Source organism: Pan paniscus, chromosome 6 (genome assembly GCF_029289425.2).
Source record: "Pan paniscus chromosome 6, NHGRI_mPanPan1-v2.0_pri, whole genome shotgun sequence".
Classification (NCBI taxonomy): domain Eukaryota; kingdom Metazoa; phylum Chordata; class Mammalia; order Primates; family Hominidae; genus Pan; species Pan paniscus.
Window position 1 is genome coordinate 158,965,507 of NC_073255.2, and position 18,682 is coordinate 158,984,188.

At 33.7% G+C, this 18,682-nt stretch overlaps 1 protein-coding gene across 2 annotated transcripts in view; it reads right to left on the bottom strand.

Annotated features, from left to right (window-relative positions):
* AASS (aminoadipate-semialdehyde synthase) overlaps positions 1-18,682 on the bottom strand; it is a 70,842-nt gene that overhangs the window by 19,803 nt on the left and 32,357 nt on the right. For both annotated transcript variants that reach the window (XM_003808635.5, XM_034964899.3), the window contains exons 12-15: positions 8,294-8,353; positions 8,044-8,111; positions 5,418-5,539; positions 5,123-5,249 (exon numbers count right to left, since the gene is read on the bottom strand). In XM_003808635.5, coding sequence (XP_003808683.2) covers positions 5,123-5,249; positions 5,418-5,539; positions 8,044-8,111; positions 8,294-8,353 — 377 coding nt within the window. The remainder of the gene's footprint in view (positions 1-5,122; positions 5,250-5,417; positions 5,540-8,043; positions 8,112-8,293; positions 8,354-18,682) is intronic.

Genomic DNA, 18,682 nt, shown 5'->3' on the forward strand with positions numbered 1-18,682 from the left:
ACAGTTCAGAGATTTCTCAAAGAGCTAAAGGTTGAACTATCATTCGACTTAGCAATCTCATTACTGGGTATCTATCCAAAGGAAAATAGATTATTCTACCAAAAAGACACAGGCACTCACATATTCATCACAGCACTATTCACAATAACAAAGACATGGAATCAATTGACATGCCCATCAATAGTGGGATTGGGGCCAGGTGCTGTGGCTCATGCCTGTAATCCCAGAACTTTGGGAGGCCAAAGACAGGTGAGTCGCTTGGGCCCAGGAGTCGAGACCAGCTTGGACAAGATGGTGAAACATCATCTCTACAACAAATACAAAAATTGGCCCAGCATGTTGGCACATGCCTGTAGTCCCAGCTACTCCAGAGACTGAAGTGGGAGGATCACTGGAACTCAGGAGGTCAAGGCTGCAGTGAGTTGAGATCACAGCACTGCACACTAGCCTGGGCAATAGAGTGAGACCCTGTCTCAATAAAACAAAACAAAATGAAACAAAAATAAAAAAACAAAAACAGTGAATTGGATTAAAAAATGTAGTACATATACACCATTGAATACTACATAGCCATAAAAAAGAATGAAATAGTGTTCTTTGCAACAACATGGATGCAACTGGAAACTATTATCTTATGTGACCTAACACAGAAACAGAAAACCAAATACTGCAGGCTCTCACTTACAAGTAAGTGGGAGCTGAACACTGGGTACACATGGAATTAAAGATGGAAACAATAGACACTGAGGACTACAAGAGGGAAGAGATAAGAAGTGGAGCAGGGGCTGAAAAACAACCTACTGGGTACTATGCTTGCTACTTGGTGACAGATTCATTGATACTCCAGACCTCAGAATCACACAATATACCTTTATAATAAACCTGCACATGTAACCCCTGATTGTAAAATAAAAGTTGAAAGTAAAATAAATAAATATTCCCTTGGAAAGACATGATCAATGACTCCCTGTGGGCCACAGAATAAATTCACCCTGTTATCACATCTAAATAGCAATACTCTGTTCTATTGACCTGTTGAGGAATAAAGGCCTGAGAAGTGGTTTTATTGTTTATTTAGTTTTTTTAATGAACTAGAGAAAATCTGAAGTATGCAGAATTAATTTGACAAGTACAATGGTGTAGTATGATATTGTTTATGTTGGTTTTTATTTTTTTGGTGGTACTGTAGACAGCTTTACCAAATAGTCAATAAAAAACAACTTAAATATTGTCATGTAATTGACAGGGTATTTTATTATTCCTACAATAGACTATGGATATACTCATTTATATAACACTCATATTTATGAAAATTTGATTTCTTGTGATTATGCAGTCCCAGCACCAAATTATAATCCCAAAGCCAAAATTGTTGAAAACCCAATCAAAGTTGAGCTTTGAGTACAGCATCATCTGTTGTTCACCCTGTGGATTTTTAGCCATTCTGATACCTTTACACCGATCAACACCATAAAAGCCTATCTCCTCCTTGGGCCCTTCTTGGAGTCTACTCAATAATGTAATACATGGGCCATCTTGACCTAGTTTGACACTTCCTGATAGCCATTTGGAAGATGTGAAGGTAAAAAGAACAGCAGCTCTATTTTAGTGGAAAGCCCACGACAGAAAACCCCAATCCAAATTATACCTGCCCCTTTAAGAAATTTCCAAAGAGTTATTTTCCTCCACAAAGCTTTCCCAGAATTCCCCAAAGCCAGATATCCTTCCTCTCCATGCATCCAGTTATACCTTTATAACATTTAATGGAATTTGCTCCATTCATCCCTATATTTCTACAGCTAATGTATTACATTATTGAGTAGACTCCAGGAAGGGTCCAAGGAGGAGATAGGCTTTAACGGTGTTGATCAGTGTAAATGCTATCAAAATGGCTAAAAATCCACATGGTGAACCACGGATGATGCTGTACTCAAAGCTCAACTTTGATTTGGTTTTCAACAAATTTGGCTGTGGTATAATAATTTGGCTCTGGGACTGCATAATCAAAAGAAATTAAATTTTCATAAATATGAGTGTTATAAAAATGAGCATATCCCTATTCTATTCTAGGAATAATAAAATACCCTGTTAATTACATGACAATATTTAATTTGTTTTTTAATGCCTATTTGGTAAAGCTGTCTACAGTACCAACAAAAAAAAATAAAAACCAACAGAAACAATATCACACTATATCATTGTACTTGTCAAATTCATTCTGCATAGTTCAGATTTTCTCTACTTCATTAAAAAAAACAATAAAACCACTTTTCAGGCATTTATTCCTCCTCAGGTCAATAGAATAGAGTATTGCTATTTAAATTTATTATAATGCAGAATAAAATTGTGTATGTCTTTTATCAGTATCAAAAGCTCCTGGTCTCTGTGTTTTTGTTTCCTTAAACCAAAAATAATTATTGCTAACAAATTTAGTAGATTTTTGGAAACCACTGAGCAAAATACTCGCAAAACTATTAGAACCAAATATTAATAGAAAATGTGCAATGTCATCATCTTAAAGGTTAAACAGAAATTTTTAAATCATATTCTCCATATTAAACTTGCTCAATCAAAATTTTACTAAGATCTAATAATATTTTAAAACTTTGGTCTTATAATAGGCTGAGAAGTAGAATGATAGGACTTTGCCTGTGGTACTTTTTTAGACGAAGGGATTAGAGTTCATAATTCGTCTCGAATATGATACAGTAAGCACTCAATGGGACATACTCTTAAATTATTTAAGTTGACTCCAACCCAATTACTCCAAAAGGTTGAAAATGTCACTTGTGAAAAATACACACAAAATACATGTGGAATTTTCAAAGAAACCTTGAAATCAATTACTACTTTGTATTAAATTAAAAATTAAATTTGAAAAATTATGAGAATTGTACATATTACTAAACATTTTTTGTGAAACATATTCTTTACTCATTTTTTTGTAGTCCCTATCACTATGGTTATATCAAAACATTTTTTCCCCAACTTAAAAAATAAAACAATTAGCCAGGCATGGTGGCTTATGCCTGTAATCCTGGCACTTTGAGAGGCTGAGGCAAGTAGATTGCTTGAGGAGTTCAAGACCAGCCTGAGCAACATGTTGATATCCCATTTCTACTAAAAATACAAACTTTAGCTAGGCATAGTGGCATGTGCCTGTAGTCCCAGCTACTTGGGTGGTTGAGGTGGGAGGATCACTTGAGTCTGGGAGGCGAAGGTTGCAGTGAGCCAAGATTGTGCCACTGCATTCCAGCCTGGGTGACAAAATGAGACTGTCTCAAAAAAAAGAAAAAAAATTTAAGGAATGTTATAGGATAACATTGTTTAATGGCATTACCATTATTCAGCATAGAAAATACACCAAATGAGAAAACATTAAATATAAAACAGATTTTGCTAATGCTAAATCCTATTGAAGGCCACTTGTTTGCTAAATTTTAAAATTTGGACATATTAAGAGATTGATGTCTTTGTCCATTATCTTGTCACATTTTATTTCAGATTCTGTTCCAAATGGATTTTATCATGTTATTTTACTTTTAATTAAAAATGATATATTTAGGTACCTCTGTGTGGCAAAATAAATTATTGTTCTACTCAGAAGGCTAGATCATTACATTTTGAAGCAGAATTTCTTTTCATGGTAATATCAGAGAGGTTCAGTTGGTCATTAGTCAATTTTTTCTAAATAAAAATTAATGCTCATAACATTTATATAAATTGAGTAACATTTTAAGTGCATAAAGTTAGCCTGTATTTAAAGATATCAAGAGAAATGTAAAAATGCCAGCCTACAGAACTACCTTTCATTATGTGTTTTCCAAGCCTCTTTTTTTCTTTTTTTTTAAAGCAGAACATCAGAGAACTTCCTCCAAAGATACAATTTGAATCTGATCTGTGAAAGTGACTAGGTAATCACTATGAGGGAACAGATAACTTTCTTCTTCTCATCTTGGGAAAATTCTAGGAATGAATGACTATTTTCATCACTTTGACATTTCAAAACCAAATTTATTTATTTATTTATTTATTTATTTATTTATTACTTTTATTTTAGGTTCAGGGGTACATGTGCAGGTTTGTTATACAGGTAAATTGTATGTTATGGGGGTATGATGTACAGATTATTTCATTATCTAGGTAATAAGCATAGTACCCAATAGGTAGTTTTTCGATCCTCACCCTCCTCCCACCTTTTACCCTCAAGCAGGCCCTGATGTCTGTTGTTCCTTTCTTTGTGTACATATGTACTCAAATATCAAAACCAAATTTAGTTATGAAGTGAATCTCATGTAATTCTGTGTCTAGATGTTAGATCTGCATTTTTGTTAGTAATACTCTATTTCAAGATCTGTTGCTATGATGAGACTTAAAATGGTCATAAGGCTAAATAATCTACTTATTTCATTTAAGCTTTATAACTCCAAAGGATAAAATAGACACTTAAGTATATAAAACATTAATATCTTATGACCTGCAATCCCACTTCTAAGTACATACCCAACAGAAATGTATAATTACTGTTTTGGTGAAATGGTCACTAAAAGACAAATACCGAAATATGTATAGCAGTGTGACTTATAATAGCCAAAATCCAGAAACAACCTAAATATCTATAGTAGTCAAATAAATAATAATGGTATATTCACATAATGAAATACTGTACAGCAATGAGAATGAATAAATTATCATTTCAGACAATAGCACAAATGACTCTTGTAATCACAACATTGAATGGAAGAAGGAAGCCACAAATGAGGATATATTGAATGATTCCAATTATATGAAGTCTGAAAGCAGGCAGAAACTAAATGTCAGAAGCCAGGATAGTGTTTACCCTTAGAGGACGGGGTAAGTGAATAGAAAGAGGCACCAGGAGGGCTTCTGGGGAATTAGTGATACTCTTGTTTCCTGACATAAATAATCGTCACAGAATGTGTTCACTTTGTGAAAATTCATTGAGCTATATACTTATGATTTGTGCACCTTCTGGACCCATACTTCAATTAAAAACTTTACTCCAAAAGAGTATGAAGAGAGGAGAAGTGAAAGAGAAAGAAAAATAAGAGAAAAGAAATAACAACAAAAATATGAAACTCATTTCTTGCCAGATACTGACCTGATGACAAGATCCTGTTTTGCCACTAAGAAGCCCAGCTTCTCTTCTTGTTTACAAATGTCCATGCTAACAGGATTAATATTATATTTCTTGCCTAACTGTTCAATTTGATTCTTCATGTCAGATCCTATTTCAGTAATTAAAAGTCACATTTTTAGATATGTCAGAGTAAAATATATTTTAACATCTCCAAAAATAAATTTTCAAATTTCAGAAACAAAGTAGTCTTCTAAAATGTAGAAGTCAACACGCTATAAAATACATTTTTCTTCTTCAAAAATTAGGGCTTATTTACCTACTGTTATTTCTATATTGCCATCTCTTGATAAATATTCTAATACAGGCTCAGATACGTAGCCAGATCCAAGAACCAAAACCTTTCTCCTGGTGCCCATTGAAAGTGACTGAGCACGTTCCCTATTTTAAAAAAAAAAAAAAAAAAAAAAAGGGAAGGGGCTAATTAAAAAAAATTTTTTTTAAATAACAGAATCTTGCATTCCACAAATCATACTAAAACCTAAATAATGAAGCAACATTTTCTCTTCACATTACTTAAAATAAGAATTTCAACATGAATGAGTTCCCTATAACAACATGTTTCTTTAATTATTTTACATTTTGTACAATGAAGAGCAATAGACCTGACATCTCTGAGATATATATCTACAGATGTATAGATGTATTTCATGAATTCCCAGTATTACTAGTGAGGTGCAGATGCTGGACATTTTCTTGGCTTACTTGTGATTGAGTAACTTGGTCTCACATTTTATCCTTCCAGAAGATGTGGTTCAAAACCATACAAGGGGTTTTACCTTGGAAACCTTATTTATTCCTCACAACAATCCCAGAAGACAACAATTTGAGGAAGAGAATATTATTATCCATATTAGAAATTGTTTTGTCATATATCTTTAGAGTCACTTGAAAATAGCAAAACCATGACTTTGAGTCACACATGCCATGGGTTAAATGTAGAAACTGAAGACTAGTGTTAGGCATTATTTTAATTCTTGAACAGTCTATTCTGCTGGAATTTATATTAATACCTTCCAGGCAGATGACTTTCTGTCTTTCCCACAAACTATGACCTCCAAGGCAGCATCTAAGACTTACCCATCTTTACAAACCCATTAATGCTCAGCACATTTTGTCTTAAATATGGAATTTACTCATTAAATATTTTTTGAATCAAATTCCCTGTTATCAACATGAAACCATAGAAATGGCCTAGTGCCAGGGACTGAAGTAGGCTCTGTTATTTAGAATCTTTAGGCCATAATGTCTCTTGAACATTAACCCAAAAAACTTTTCATTAATTTTTAACAAATAAAAATAAATATAAGTATAAAAAATTCCTGTCCTTCTGTACCCCAACACACATATTACTGATGCGAAGAGATCTCATTTAACTATTACCATCTCCCATTTCACCTTCCAGAGAGAACCACTATTATTCGGTTATTATATTTTCTGTCTAACAATATTTTCTATAGTTTGTATAATTAAAACATTCCAAATACCAAATGCTCAAAACAGAAACTCACTCCTAGATTCTAATACTGTCCAGCCCATCAGTACCCCCAAACCCCAGACTCCAGGTTAATAATCATGTGCTAAGTGATGAAAAGAAGAGAAGAATAAGGCAGGGTTCAATATAAAGTAAATTTGCTTTCAAAATGCAACCTTTGTTATCAGTATCTTGGCACAAGTTTCCATCAGGAAAGAGGGCAGCAAGTTCTAGCAATCAGAGCCAAGTAAACCTGCTGCTTCATGAAATATGACACATAAGAGAGAAGATATCATCTTGACCAGTCATGTTAGACATGTCACTAGTTTCAGTAGTGTAAAAGACCATCGGATGATGAGAACCAAAACATAGAGCTATGAAAAACAAACAGATGTGAAGTTTTACTTGTAAGAAACTCTCCTACAGGGTTATAGAGCTAGCTTCTCTTATTCACAAAGAAAAAAAGTAAGTACTTGGTGTCTTATGCCAGTATATTTCACTGAAACATTAAAAAGTAACTATAATCAAACCAGCACATATGGAAAAGCCTAACTATAGTACGCTTGATCTGGGCAGATCTCTTTGTTTACTGCTTGTAGTAGAACCACTGAAAAAGAAGATAAAACAGTTGTGTTTTTTTTTCCCAACTCTGGTTTCTCCTGATACTTCAGTACATGGGTTCCTTTTTTAATGTGAAAAGACCAGCAGAGTAGATATAAACACAGATCAAGGGCAATTGGCTGGAGGAGACCAGAATATTCCAAAAAAATAAAATCAATGTTTTCAAACTTTAAGTAGTAAAATCAATTAAGGAAACAAGGGCCTTAGCTAAAGACCTTTCTAAAGTAACTATTCTCTTGAGTAGATTTGCTACATTACTTTTTGGCACCTTCCCCCTAATAAGAATCCCTGGAGAAAACTACCTCTTACTTTCATCAATTGTTTATTCACAACTCTCTTAATTTGTAACCACGAATTCACTTCCCTGAACATTATACTAAACAAAAGAGAGTCCAAATCCTCAACTAAAACCCAAACTGAAAGCACCACAGAAAGGCTAGTGTGCTCATTTTCCTTTGAGAAAATAACCGAGGCATGATCATGTATCAAAAGCTAGAGAAAAACAAGAAGCTACCTGAAGGACAATCCTTTTGGATTTTTGCTTGCTTACCCATACGTCTACACAGGCTATTAGAAAGCCAAAATGATGCTATACTACCGTTAAGTGGGAAACAGTCACAGTGGTTTCAGCCAGCCACTTAGTTTGGATTTCCTACATTTTCAAACATTATCAAAATTTATATAGTGTACAAACCTAATATTAAGAACTCCCATTGAAGCATTAAAAAATACTCATGAATTCCAAGATAAGAATAAATGTATAAAACAAGAGGATTTGAACAATACTTACCTGCTCTCCCGGAGTGTCTGGATATATTTATATTTATCAGGTAATGTACCGTTGGATGTAATCACTGCCTAAATGTATATGACACAAGACATTTCTTTAGTATCCACATTTTAGTCCTACAAACAAGGTCTCATGACTGATAGAGAAGAGACAGAATGACAAAGATGGAGAGAGAGAGAAACAGAGAGAAGAGAGCAAAAATGGTAGTAAAAAAATACATTTATGAAAAAATATTCTTCTCATAACTTACATCTCTCACCACAGGAGAAAAATTCTGACTTTCAAGAGGCTGTGTCGCATCTGATAATATCTGAAAGGAAAATGAGATTTGTAAGAGATAAATGACACTGCAAAGAAGGCCTCTTGGTGTTTGTATCCATATTAAAATATTAATCAAGGGAAAAAAATAATTTAAGAAACAGTTTTCTGAGGATCACTGAGTATAAGTGATTGCTAATAGAAGTCTTCTACAAGCAATTAACTCTGCCCACAAGACTATGGTGTTTCAGCACAAGTCCCAATTTTAAAACTAAAATTGGATTATAATCATCTTTGCTTGCTGTGAACACAAAAAAGCTTATCCTTTCCAACCAGTTAAATGTATCATATTAAGCATGTTGTCAAATATCTTCACAAGCTTTATAGCTATAGTCCTCCCTTCAAGGGCCTCTACTCCATTCCAAAAGTTCAAGCTGTTCTATTAGGAATAGAGAATGAGGTTTTCCACTCAGCAAGGCCACCAACCCTGCAGTAAGGGGTCTCCCTCAGATCAGTATCAGTATTAGTAGTTATATGTATAGGTACATCAGCATTTCAAAGGTGGTAGCAAAAGTGACTTGACTGAGTAGACCTAGAAAGTCATTCACACCCTCTTCACATTATCTTGCAAAATTGAGTCAGAGACAACAAAAAAAGTAAGATGTCTCATATTAACATTTCAGCAACCTTCTAGTCCTCCTCTTTTCTCCCAAGGAACCCAACTCTTGAATATACTGCCAAGAAGTAATGGGTATATAAGTTAGTCCTTCTCAAAGAACCCAATTCTTGAATATACTGCCAAGAAGTAATGGCATATAAGTTAGCATTGCTGTTTCTGGTGGACAGGGAAGAGCCAATGAGACAATCTTTCCTCCCTAACTATAGGTTAAGATCTAGCTCTCTCACCCAACTAAGAACAAGAAAAATGTTCCTAGAAGGTGCTGGTAACAGAGAATTTATTTACTGTATTAAAATAAATAGAAAATGGTTTTCATGTATCTAAAATAAATGGTAATTTGAAAAAGGTCAGTTCTCCAAAGGACTGAAACCTAGATTTAAATTACTTCATCCTAACTGAATTTAGGTGAATTTCTCCTAACCTTTACCCTTGTCTATCTCACTGCCCAAAACAAAGAATATATTATCTGGAGGAAAATCACACAACATCCAGAGCCTCGAGTCATCTCTAAAATTTTGAATATGCAATGTCTGGCATTAAACCAAAAATAAATAAATATATTGAAAGGTAAGAATTTACTGAAAACCACAAAAACCAAGGAAAAAAACAGGGAACATAAATAGAACCAAGAAGTGTAATGGAATTAACAAAAATGATTCTAAATTGTGATTAATATGTTCAAAAAATAAAAGGACAATATAGATAACTTTTTTAAAAAATGTAAAACTTTAAAATTAGTGAATATAAGTTTTTGATAAATGAAAAATAACATGTTTCAAGCCTTGGAAGACAGATGAACATCCAAATATATGAAGCTCAACAATCTCCAAACAGAGTTAACCCAAAGAGGTCCCTTTATAATTACTGTCAAAAACCAAAGACAAATGATATTAAAAGCAGCAAGATAAAAATATCATGTTACATATAAGGGAATCTCTATTAGACTATCAGCAGATTTCTCAGTAGAAATCCTGCAGGCCAGGAGAGAATGGGATGATATATTCAAAGTGCTGATGCACAGAAAACTGCCAGCCAAAAATGCTATACACAGCAAAGCTGTCCTTCAGAAAAAAAGAAGAAATAAACTCTTTCCCAGACAAGCAAAAGTTTAGGGAATTCTTCACCACTAGAGCTGCTCTATAAGAAATGCTTAAGGGAGTTTTTCAAGTAGAAAAAAAGAACATTACTAACATGAAAACATATAAAAGTAAAAAAACCCACTGATAAAGGTAGATATATAATCAAATCCAGAATACCCTGATACTACTATGGCACTCTGCAAAACATAGGTATATATAACTCTAGGATGGAAGTTAAAATTCAAAACAGTCAAAAATAATGATAGCTACAATAAAGTATTAAGAAATATGTAAGCTAAAAAGATGTAAATTGTGACATCAAAAAATATTAACTGGTTGCACCCAACTCAGAAAGGTAAAAAAGAAATATGAATATATATACATATACATATATATGTGTATATATATACTATATATACTATATACACACACACACCCACACACGCTGGTGGGAGGGTAGAATTCTAGAGTTTTTGTATGCAACTGAATTTAAGTTGTTATTAGTATAAAATAGTCTATTATAAATATAAGACGTTTTATGTAAGCCTTGTGGTAACCACAAAGCAGAATACTAAAGCAGATATACAAATGATAAAGATAAAAGAATACAAATTTAGCACTAAAGGAAATCACTAAATCACAAAGATAAACAGAAGGAGAGGAAAAAAAGAACAAATAAGCTATAAAGCAATCAGAAAACAATTAACAAAATGGCAGTAGTAAGTCCTTGGCATATCAATAATTACTCTGAATGTAAACAGATTAAATTGTTCAATTAAAACACAGAGTGGCTGAATGGATTAAAAAAACAAAGCTCTACTATTCACAATAGCAAAGATATGGAACCAATCTAGATACCCATCAGTGGTGAATTGGATAAAGAAAATGTGGTATATATACACCATGGAATACTATGCAGCCATAAAAAAGAATGAAATCGGCCAGGCACAGTGGCTCACACCTGTAATCCCAGCACTTTGAGAGGCCAAGGTGAGCAGATCACCTGATGTCAGAAGTTCAAGACCACCCTGGCCAACATGGTGAAACCCTGTATCTACTAAAAATACAAACATTAGCCAGGCTTGGTGGTGGGCACCTGTAATCCCATCTACTGGGGAAGCTGAGGCAGGAGAATTGCTTGAACCCAGGAGGCAGAGGTTTGTGAAATAAGATGGTGCCACTACACCAGCCTAGGTGACAGAGCAAGACTGCCTCAAAAATAAACAAACAATGAAACTATGTCCTTTGCAGCAATCTGGATGCAGATGAAGGCCATTATCCTAAGCAAATTAATATAGGAACAGAAAACCAAATACCACATGTTCTCAGTTATAAGTGGGAGCTAAACACTGAGTACACGTGGACACAAAGAAGGGAACAATAGAAACCAGGGTATACTTGAGGGTGGAGGATGGGAGGAGGGTGAAGACTGAAAAACTACCTATCAGGTACTATGCTCACTACTTTAGTGACGAATTCATTTGTGCTCCAAACCCCAGTGACATGCAATTTACTCATGTAATAAAACTGCACATGTACCCCCTGAACCTAAAATAAAAGTTGCAAAGAGAAAAAAAAATAAGCTCTCACTATATGCTGCACACAAGAGACACACTTTCACCTTAAGAATGCACATAGGCTTTCATCCCTCAAAGGGGATGAAAGAATATATTCCTTGCAAATAATACCAACAGAGGACAGGGACAATACTTATTCTAGATAGAAAAAACTTAACACAAAAACTTTCACAAGAGACAAAGAAAGTCATTATTAAAGAGCTCAAGTCATTAAGAAGTCATAGCAATTGTAAATACATGTGCACTCAACATTGGAACACCTAAACATATAAAGCAAATATTAATTAATCAACATGAAGGTAAAAAATAGATACCAAAACAATAATAGTAGGAGACTTCAATACCCCTCTTTCAAAGATGGAAAGATCAACCAGAAAGAAATTAATAAGAAAATACTGGAATTGATCTGTGCTTTAGACAAAATGGACCTAATAGATAAATATAGAACTTTTTATCCAGTAGCACCAGTGTACGCATTCTTCTCTAGTACATATAGAATGCTCTCCAGAATAGACCATATGGTAGGCCACAAAATATGTCTTAACAAATTCAAAAAAATTGAAATCATATTAAGTATTGTTTCTGATCACAATGGTATGAAGCTAGAAATCAATAACAAGAGAAACTTTGGAAACTACAAACACATGCAAATTAAACAACATACTCCTCATCAATCAAGGAGTCAATAGAGAAACTAAAAGAGAAATTTAAAAATTTCTAGAGACAAATGAAAATGAAAACACAACCTACCAAAACCTATGGGATACAGCAAAAGCAGTACTCAGAAGGAAGTTTATAGCAATTTTGAAATGCCTATTTCAAAAAAGAACAAAGATCTCAGATAACCCAATGTTGCATCTCAAGGACCAAGAAAAACAGGAACAAACTGAACCCAAAATTAGTAGACACAAAGAAATAATGATGGTTAGAGAAGACATAAACAAAATAGAGACTTAAAAAAATAAAAAAGATCAATGAAACAAAGAGTTTGTTTGAAAAGGTAAACAAAATCAACAAACCCCGTGTCTGCCTAAGGAGAAAAGACTCAAATAAATAAAATTTTAGATGACTGTTGTTGGTGTATTGAAATGCTAGTGATTTTTGTATGTTGATTTTGTATCCTGAAACTTTGCTGAAATTGTTTATCAGCTTAATTGTTGGGCTAAGACTAGGGGGTTGTCTAGATATAGAATCATGTCATCTGCAAAAAGGGATAATTTGACTTCCTCTCTTCCTATTTGAATGCTTTTTATTTCTTTCTCTTGCCTGATTGCTCTGGCCAGGACTTCCAATACTATGTTGGATGCAAGTGGTAAAAGAGGGCATCCTTGTTGCCAGTTTTCAAGGGGAATCAATGTTATTAAAATGGCCATACTGCCCAAAGCAATTTATAGATTAAATGCTATTCTTATCAAATTACCCATGACATTCTTCATAGAACTAGAAAGAAACTATTTTAAAATTCATATGGAACCAAAAAGAAGCAGAATAGCCAAGGCAATCCTAAACAAAAAAAAAAAACAGAGCTGGAGGTATCATGCTACCTGACTTCAAACTATATTACAGGGCTACAGTAACCAAAACAGCATAAGACTCATACAAAACCAGACACAAAGACCAATAAAACAGAATAGAGAGCTCAAAAATAAGGCCACACATCTTCAACCATCTGATCTTCAACAAAGCTGACAAAAACAAACAATGAGGAAAGGACTCCCTGTTTAATAAATGGTGCTGGGATAACTGGCTAGCTATATGCAGAAGATTAAAACTGGATCACTTCCTTACAGCATATAAAATGGTGTAAATCAACTCAAAGTGGATTAAAGAATGAAATGTAAAACCCAAAATTATAAAAACCCTGGAAGATGATCTAGGCAAAACCATTCTGGACATGGGAACTGGCAAAGATTTCATGATGAAGACACCAAAAACAAATGCAACAAATGGGATCTAATTAAACTAAGGAGCTTTTGCACAGCAAAAGAAACTATCAACAGAGTAAACAATCTACAGAATGGAAGAAAATATTTGCAAACTATGCATCTGACAAAAGTCTAATATCTAGCTTCTATAAAAACTTAAATTTACAAGAAAAAACAAACAACCCCATTAAAAGCTGGGCAAAGGACATGAACAGACACTTTTCAATTGAAGACATACATGCAGTCAACAAGCATATGAAAACAAATTCAACATCACTGATAATTAAAGAAATGCAAATCAAAACCACAATGAGATACCATCTCACACTAGTCAGAATGGATATTACTAAAAAGTCAAAACATAACAGATGCTGGTGAGGTTGTGGAGAAAAATGAATGCTTATACACTGTTGGTGGGAGTAAAAATCAGTTCAACCATTGTGGAAAGCAGTGTGGCAATTCCTCAAAGAGCTAAAAACAGAACTACTCTTCAACCCAGCAATCCATTACTGGGTATATACCCAAAGGAATATAAAATGTTCTATCATAAGGACACATACACATGCACATGCTGTTGTAAAGAGTGCTAATTGGAGCACTATTGTAAATAGCAGAGACATGGACTCAACCTAAATGCCTATAAATGATAGACTGTATAAAGAACATGTGGTACACCATGGAATACTATGAAGCCATAAAAAAGAATGAGATCATGTCTTTTGCAGGAACATGGATAGAGCTAGAAGCCATTATCCTTAGCAAATTAATGCAGGAACAGAAAACCAAATACTGCATGTTCTCCCTTACAAGCAGGAGCTAAATGATGAGGACACATAGACACATAGAGGGGAACAACACACACTGGGGCCTTCCTGAGGGAGAAGGGAGAGGAGCAGAAAAAATGACTATTGGGTAGTAGGCTTAATACCCTGGTGATGAAATAATCTGCACATGCACCCCTCGTGACACAAGTTTACCTATAGAACAAACCTGCACATGTACCCCTGAACCTAAAAGTTTTTTTAAAGTATGTATTAGCTTCTGCAACAATATTGCATAAGAAATCACCCACAACTCAAAAAAAAAAAAAAAAACAGATGAAAAAGGAGACATTACAACTTATATCACAGAAATACAAAGGATCATAAGAGAGCATTATGAACAATGATGTGCCAAAAACTTGGAAAACCTAGAAGAAATGAACAAATTCCTGGACACATACAACCTACCAAGATTGAACCAGAAAAAAATAAACAATCTGAATAGGCGAATCGATAACAAGCAGCAAGATTGAATCAGTAATAAAAAGTCTCCCATCAAAGAAAAGCCCAGGACCTGATGGTTTCACTACTGAACTCTACCAAACATTTAAAGAAGATTTAATACCAATTCTTCTCAAACTATTCCAGAATATCAAGGAGGAGGAAATTCTTCCAAACTAATTCTATAAGGCCAGTGTTATCGTGATACCAAAATCAGACAAGGACGTAACAAAAAAAGTAAACTTCAGGCCAATATCCCTGAAGAACATAGATACAAAAATTTTCAACAAAATACTAGAAAACCAAATTTAACAGCATATTTACAAGAGCATTCACCATAATAAATGGGATTCATTCCAGGGGTGCAAGAATGGTTCAACATATGCAAATTAATAAACATAATTTATCACATTGACAGAATGAAGGACAAAAACCATACGATTATTCCAACAGAAACAGAAAAAAATATTTGACAAATTCAACATCACCTTATGATAAAAACTTTCATCAAATTTGGCATACAGGGTACATACCTCAACATAATAAAAGCCATATTTGACAGACCCACAGCTAACATCATACTGATCATGGAAAACTGCAAGCTTTTTCTCTAAGATATGGAACAAGAAAAGGATGCTACTATTCAACATAGTACTGGATGTTCTAGTCAGTGTAACTAGGCAAAAAAAAAGAAAACAAAGGTACCCAAATTGGAAAGCAGGAAGTCAAATTGTCCTTGTTTGAAGATGACGAAATCTTATATATAGAAAACCCTAAAGACTCCATCAAAACACTGTTGGAACTGATAAATTTAGTAAAATTGCAGAATGTAAAATCAACATACAAAAATTAGTAGCATTTCTATATGCCAACTGTGAACAATCTGAAAAAAAATCCCATTTCCAATAGCCACAGCAAAAATAAGATGCATAAGAATAAATTTAACCAAGGAAATGAAAGATCTCTATACTAAAAACTGTAAAACATTGATAAAAGACATTGAAGAAAACAAAAACAAATGTAAAGATATTCCCATGTTCATGGAATGGAAGAATTTATATTGTTAAAATGCCCATACTACCCAAAGCAATCTACCAATTCAGGGCAATCCTTACCAAAAAAAAAAAAAAAAAAAAAAAAAAAAAGATAATCTTCACAGAAATAGAAAAGACAATCCTAAAACTAGTATGAAATCACAAAAGACCCCAAATCGTCACACAATATTTAGCAAAAAGAACGAAGCTGGAAGCATCACACTACCTGACTTCAAAATATACTACAAAGCTATAGTAACCAAAACAGCATGGTACTGGCATAACAGCAGACACATAAACCAATGGAACAGAAAAGCAAGCCCAGAAAGAAATCCATGCATCTATATCCACCAGTTTTGGAGAAAAGTGTCAAGAACAAACATTAAGGGAAGAAGAGTCTCTTCAATAAATGGTGCTGGGAAAATTGGATATCTACATTCAGAAGAATAAAACTAGACCCCCTATTTCTCATCATATAAACAAATCAACTCAAAATGGATTAAACACTTAAATGGAAGACCTAAAACTATGAAACTACTAGAAGAAAAAAAAACATAGGGGAAATGCTTCATTACATTGACCTGGTTAAGAATTTTTTGGATAAGAACTCAAAAGCACAAGCACAAAACCCAAAAACAGACAAATGGAATTACATCAAACTAAAAAGCTTCTGCACAGCAAAACAAACAAACAAAAGATCAATTGAGTGAAGAAACAACAGAATGGGAGAAAGTATTTGCAAACTATACGTCTCACAAGGAAGTAATACTCAGAATATACAAGAAAGTCAAAGAACAAAACAAGAGATAATACAATCAAAAATGGGCTGTACTCAAAGTAAATCTAATGGCTTTAAAATGACCATATTGCTAAAGAGAAACACAGGAAAACAATTACCTAAGCACTTATTGCAAGAAGTTATGAAAAGAAAGGTTAACTAAGCTCTCAATAAAGTAAAATAAAGAATATAGTACAGGTAAGATTATAAATTAAGAAAACAGAAAATGATATAAAATAGAGATGATCACCAAAGTTGAACTGATTTTTTGCGATGACTAATAAAATTGATCAATTCCAGGTAAAACAGATTAAGAAAAAACAGAAGGCATACCCAACCAACATCAGGAAAAAGAGAAATCACTACAGAATCTATTAAAGAGTTAATAAGGTTATTACTAAAAAAAAAAAATGACAATAAAGGTTACAACTTAGATGAAATATAAATTCCTAGAAAATAAGCATACCAAAATTGACAAAGAAAAATAAAAATCTGAACATTCTTCAGTTTTTAAATAAAATGTAATCTATAATTTTAAAACTTACCCTCAAAACTAAAAAAAGAAACAAACAAAAATGCTACCAACCCAAATAGTTTTGCTAATGAATTGTATCAAGTAGAACTAACACTAATCTCATGTAAAATGTTCCTGAGACCAAAAATAAGGAAATACTCTCTAACTTGTTTTCAAGCCAACATAAACTTAATATCCAAACCTGACAAAGACCTTATAATAAAATAAAGTTATAGATTAAGCTCTCTAATGAACATAGATGTTAATAATCCTAAACAAGATAAATCTATGTGCAAACTCAACAAAATAATGTGGAGATATATATATATATATATCTCCACAACCCCAAATGTTTACCAATGGTAAAATAGATTAATAAATGTTGGTATATTCCTTAGCAACCAGAACTTAGTCATAAATAAAAGGTTAACATACAACCAAGTTGGATTTATCCTAAGAATGTGAAGTTAGTTTGATATTTGAAAACCAATTGACACAATTCACATATTAACAGAGAAAAGGAAAAAATGATCTTCTCAATGAATACAGAAAATGCATTTGATAAATGTACATAATATCCACATCATCCAGGCCATAATCCAGAATTATTCAGTCTATGAAAACCAGAAGACTATGACCAATTCTCAAAGGAAAAGACAATCAATAAAGTTCAACCACAAATTGACCCAGAAAGTTGGAAGTATGAGATGAACATTGTAAAGTGGTTTTTATAACTATGTTCAATGCAATAACGAAAAATACATTCATAATTAATGAAAAGATAGAAACTCTCTGCAGAAAAAGAGAAAATACCAAAAGAAAATTTTTAAAAAAGAACCCAACGGAAATTCTAGAACTGAAAATAGAACATCGGAAATTAAAAATGCACAGAAATGTCTGATTAGCAGAATAGAGAATATGAAGACATTTTCAGATAAAGGACAACTAAGAGAATCTGTCATCAGCAAACCTGTACTGTAAGAAGTGATAAATTAAGTTATTCAGTCTGCAGGGAAATGATGCCAAAGGGAAATGAATGAAGAACATCAAAAATGGTAAACATCTTGGTAAATATATTATTGTATTTTTTATATACATACAGTTTGGCCACTTAAACATTTACCATTATAAAATTTTAGAAGTAGAGAAACTGTTAAGATTATGTATTCATGGCTGGGCGCGGTGGCTCACGCCTGTAATGCCAGCACTTTGGGAGGCCGAGGCGGGTGGATCACGAGGTCAGGAGTTCAAGACCAGCCTGGCCAACATGGTGAAACCCCATCTCTACTAAAAACTACAAAAATTAGCCAGGCGTGGTGGCACACACCTGTGGTCCTGGCTACTCGGGAGGCTGAGGCAGGAAGAATCGCTTGAACCTGGGAGGTGGAGGTTGCAGTGAGCCGCAATTGCATCACTGCACTCCAGCCTGGGCAACAGGGCGAGAATCTGTCTCAAAAAAATAAAATAAAATAAAATAAGATTATGTATTCATTACAACCACCTCATGTTACAGATGAAATATCTGAGGCTCAG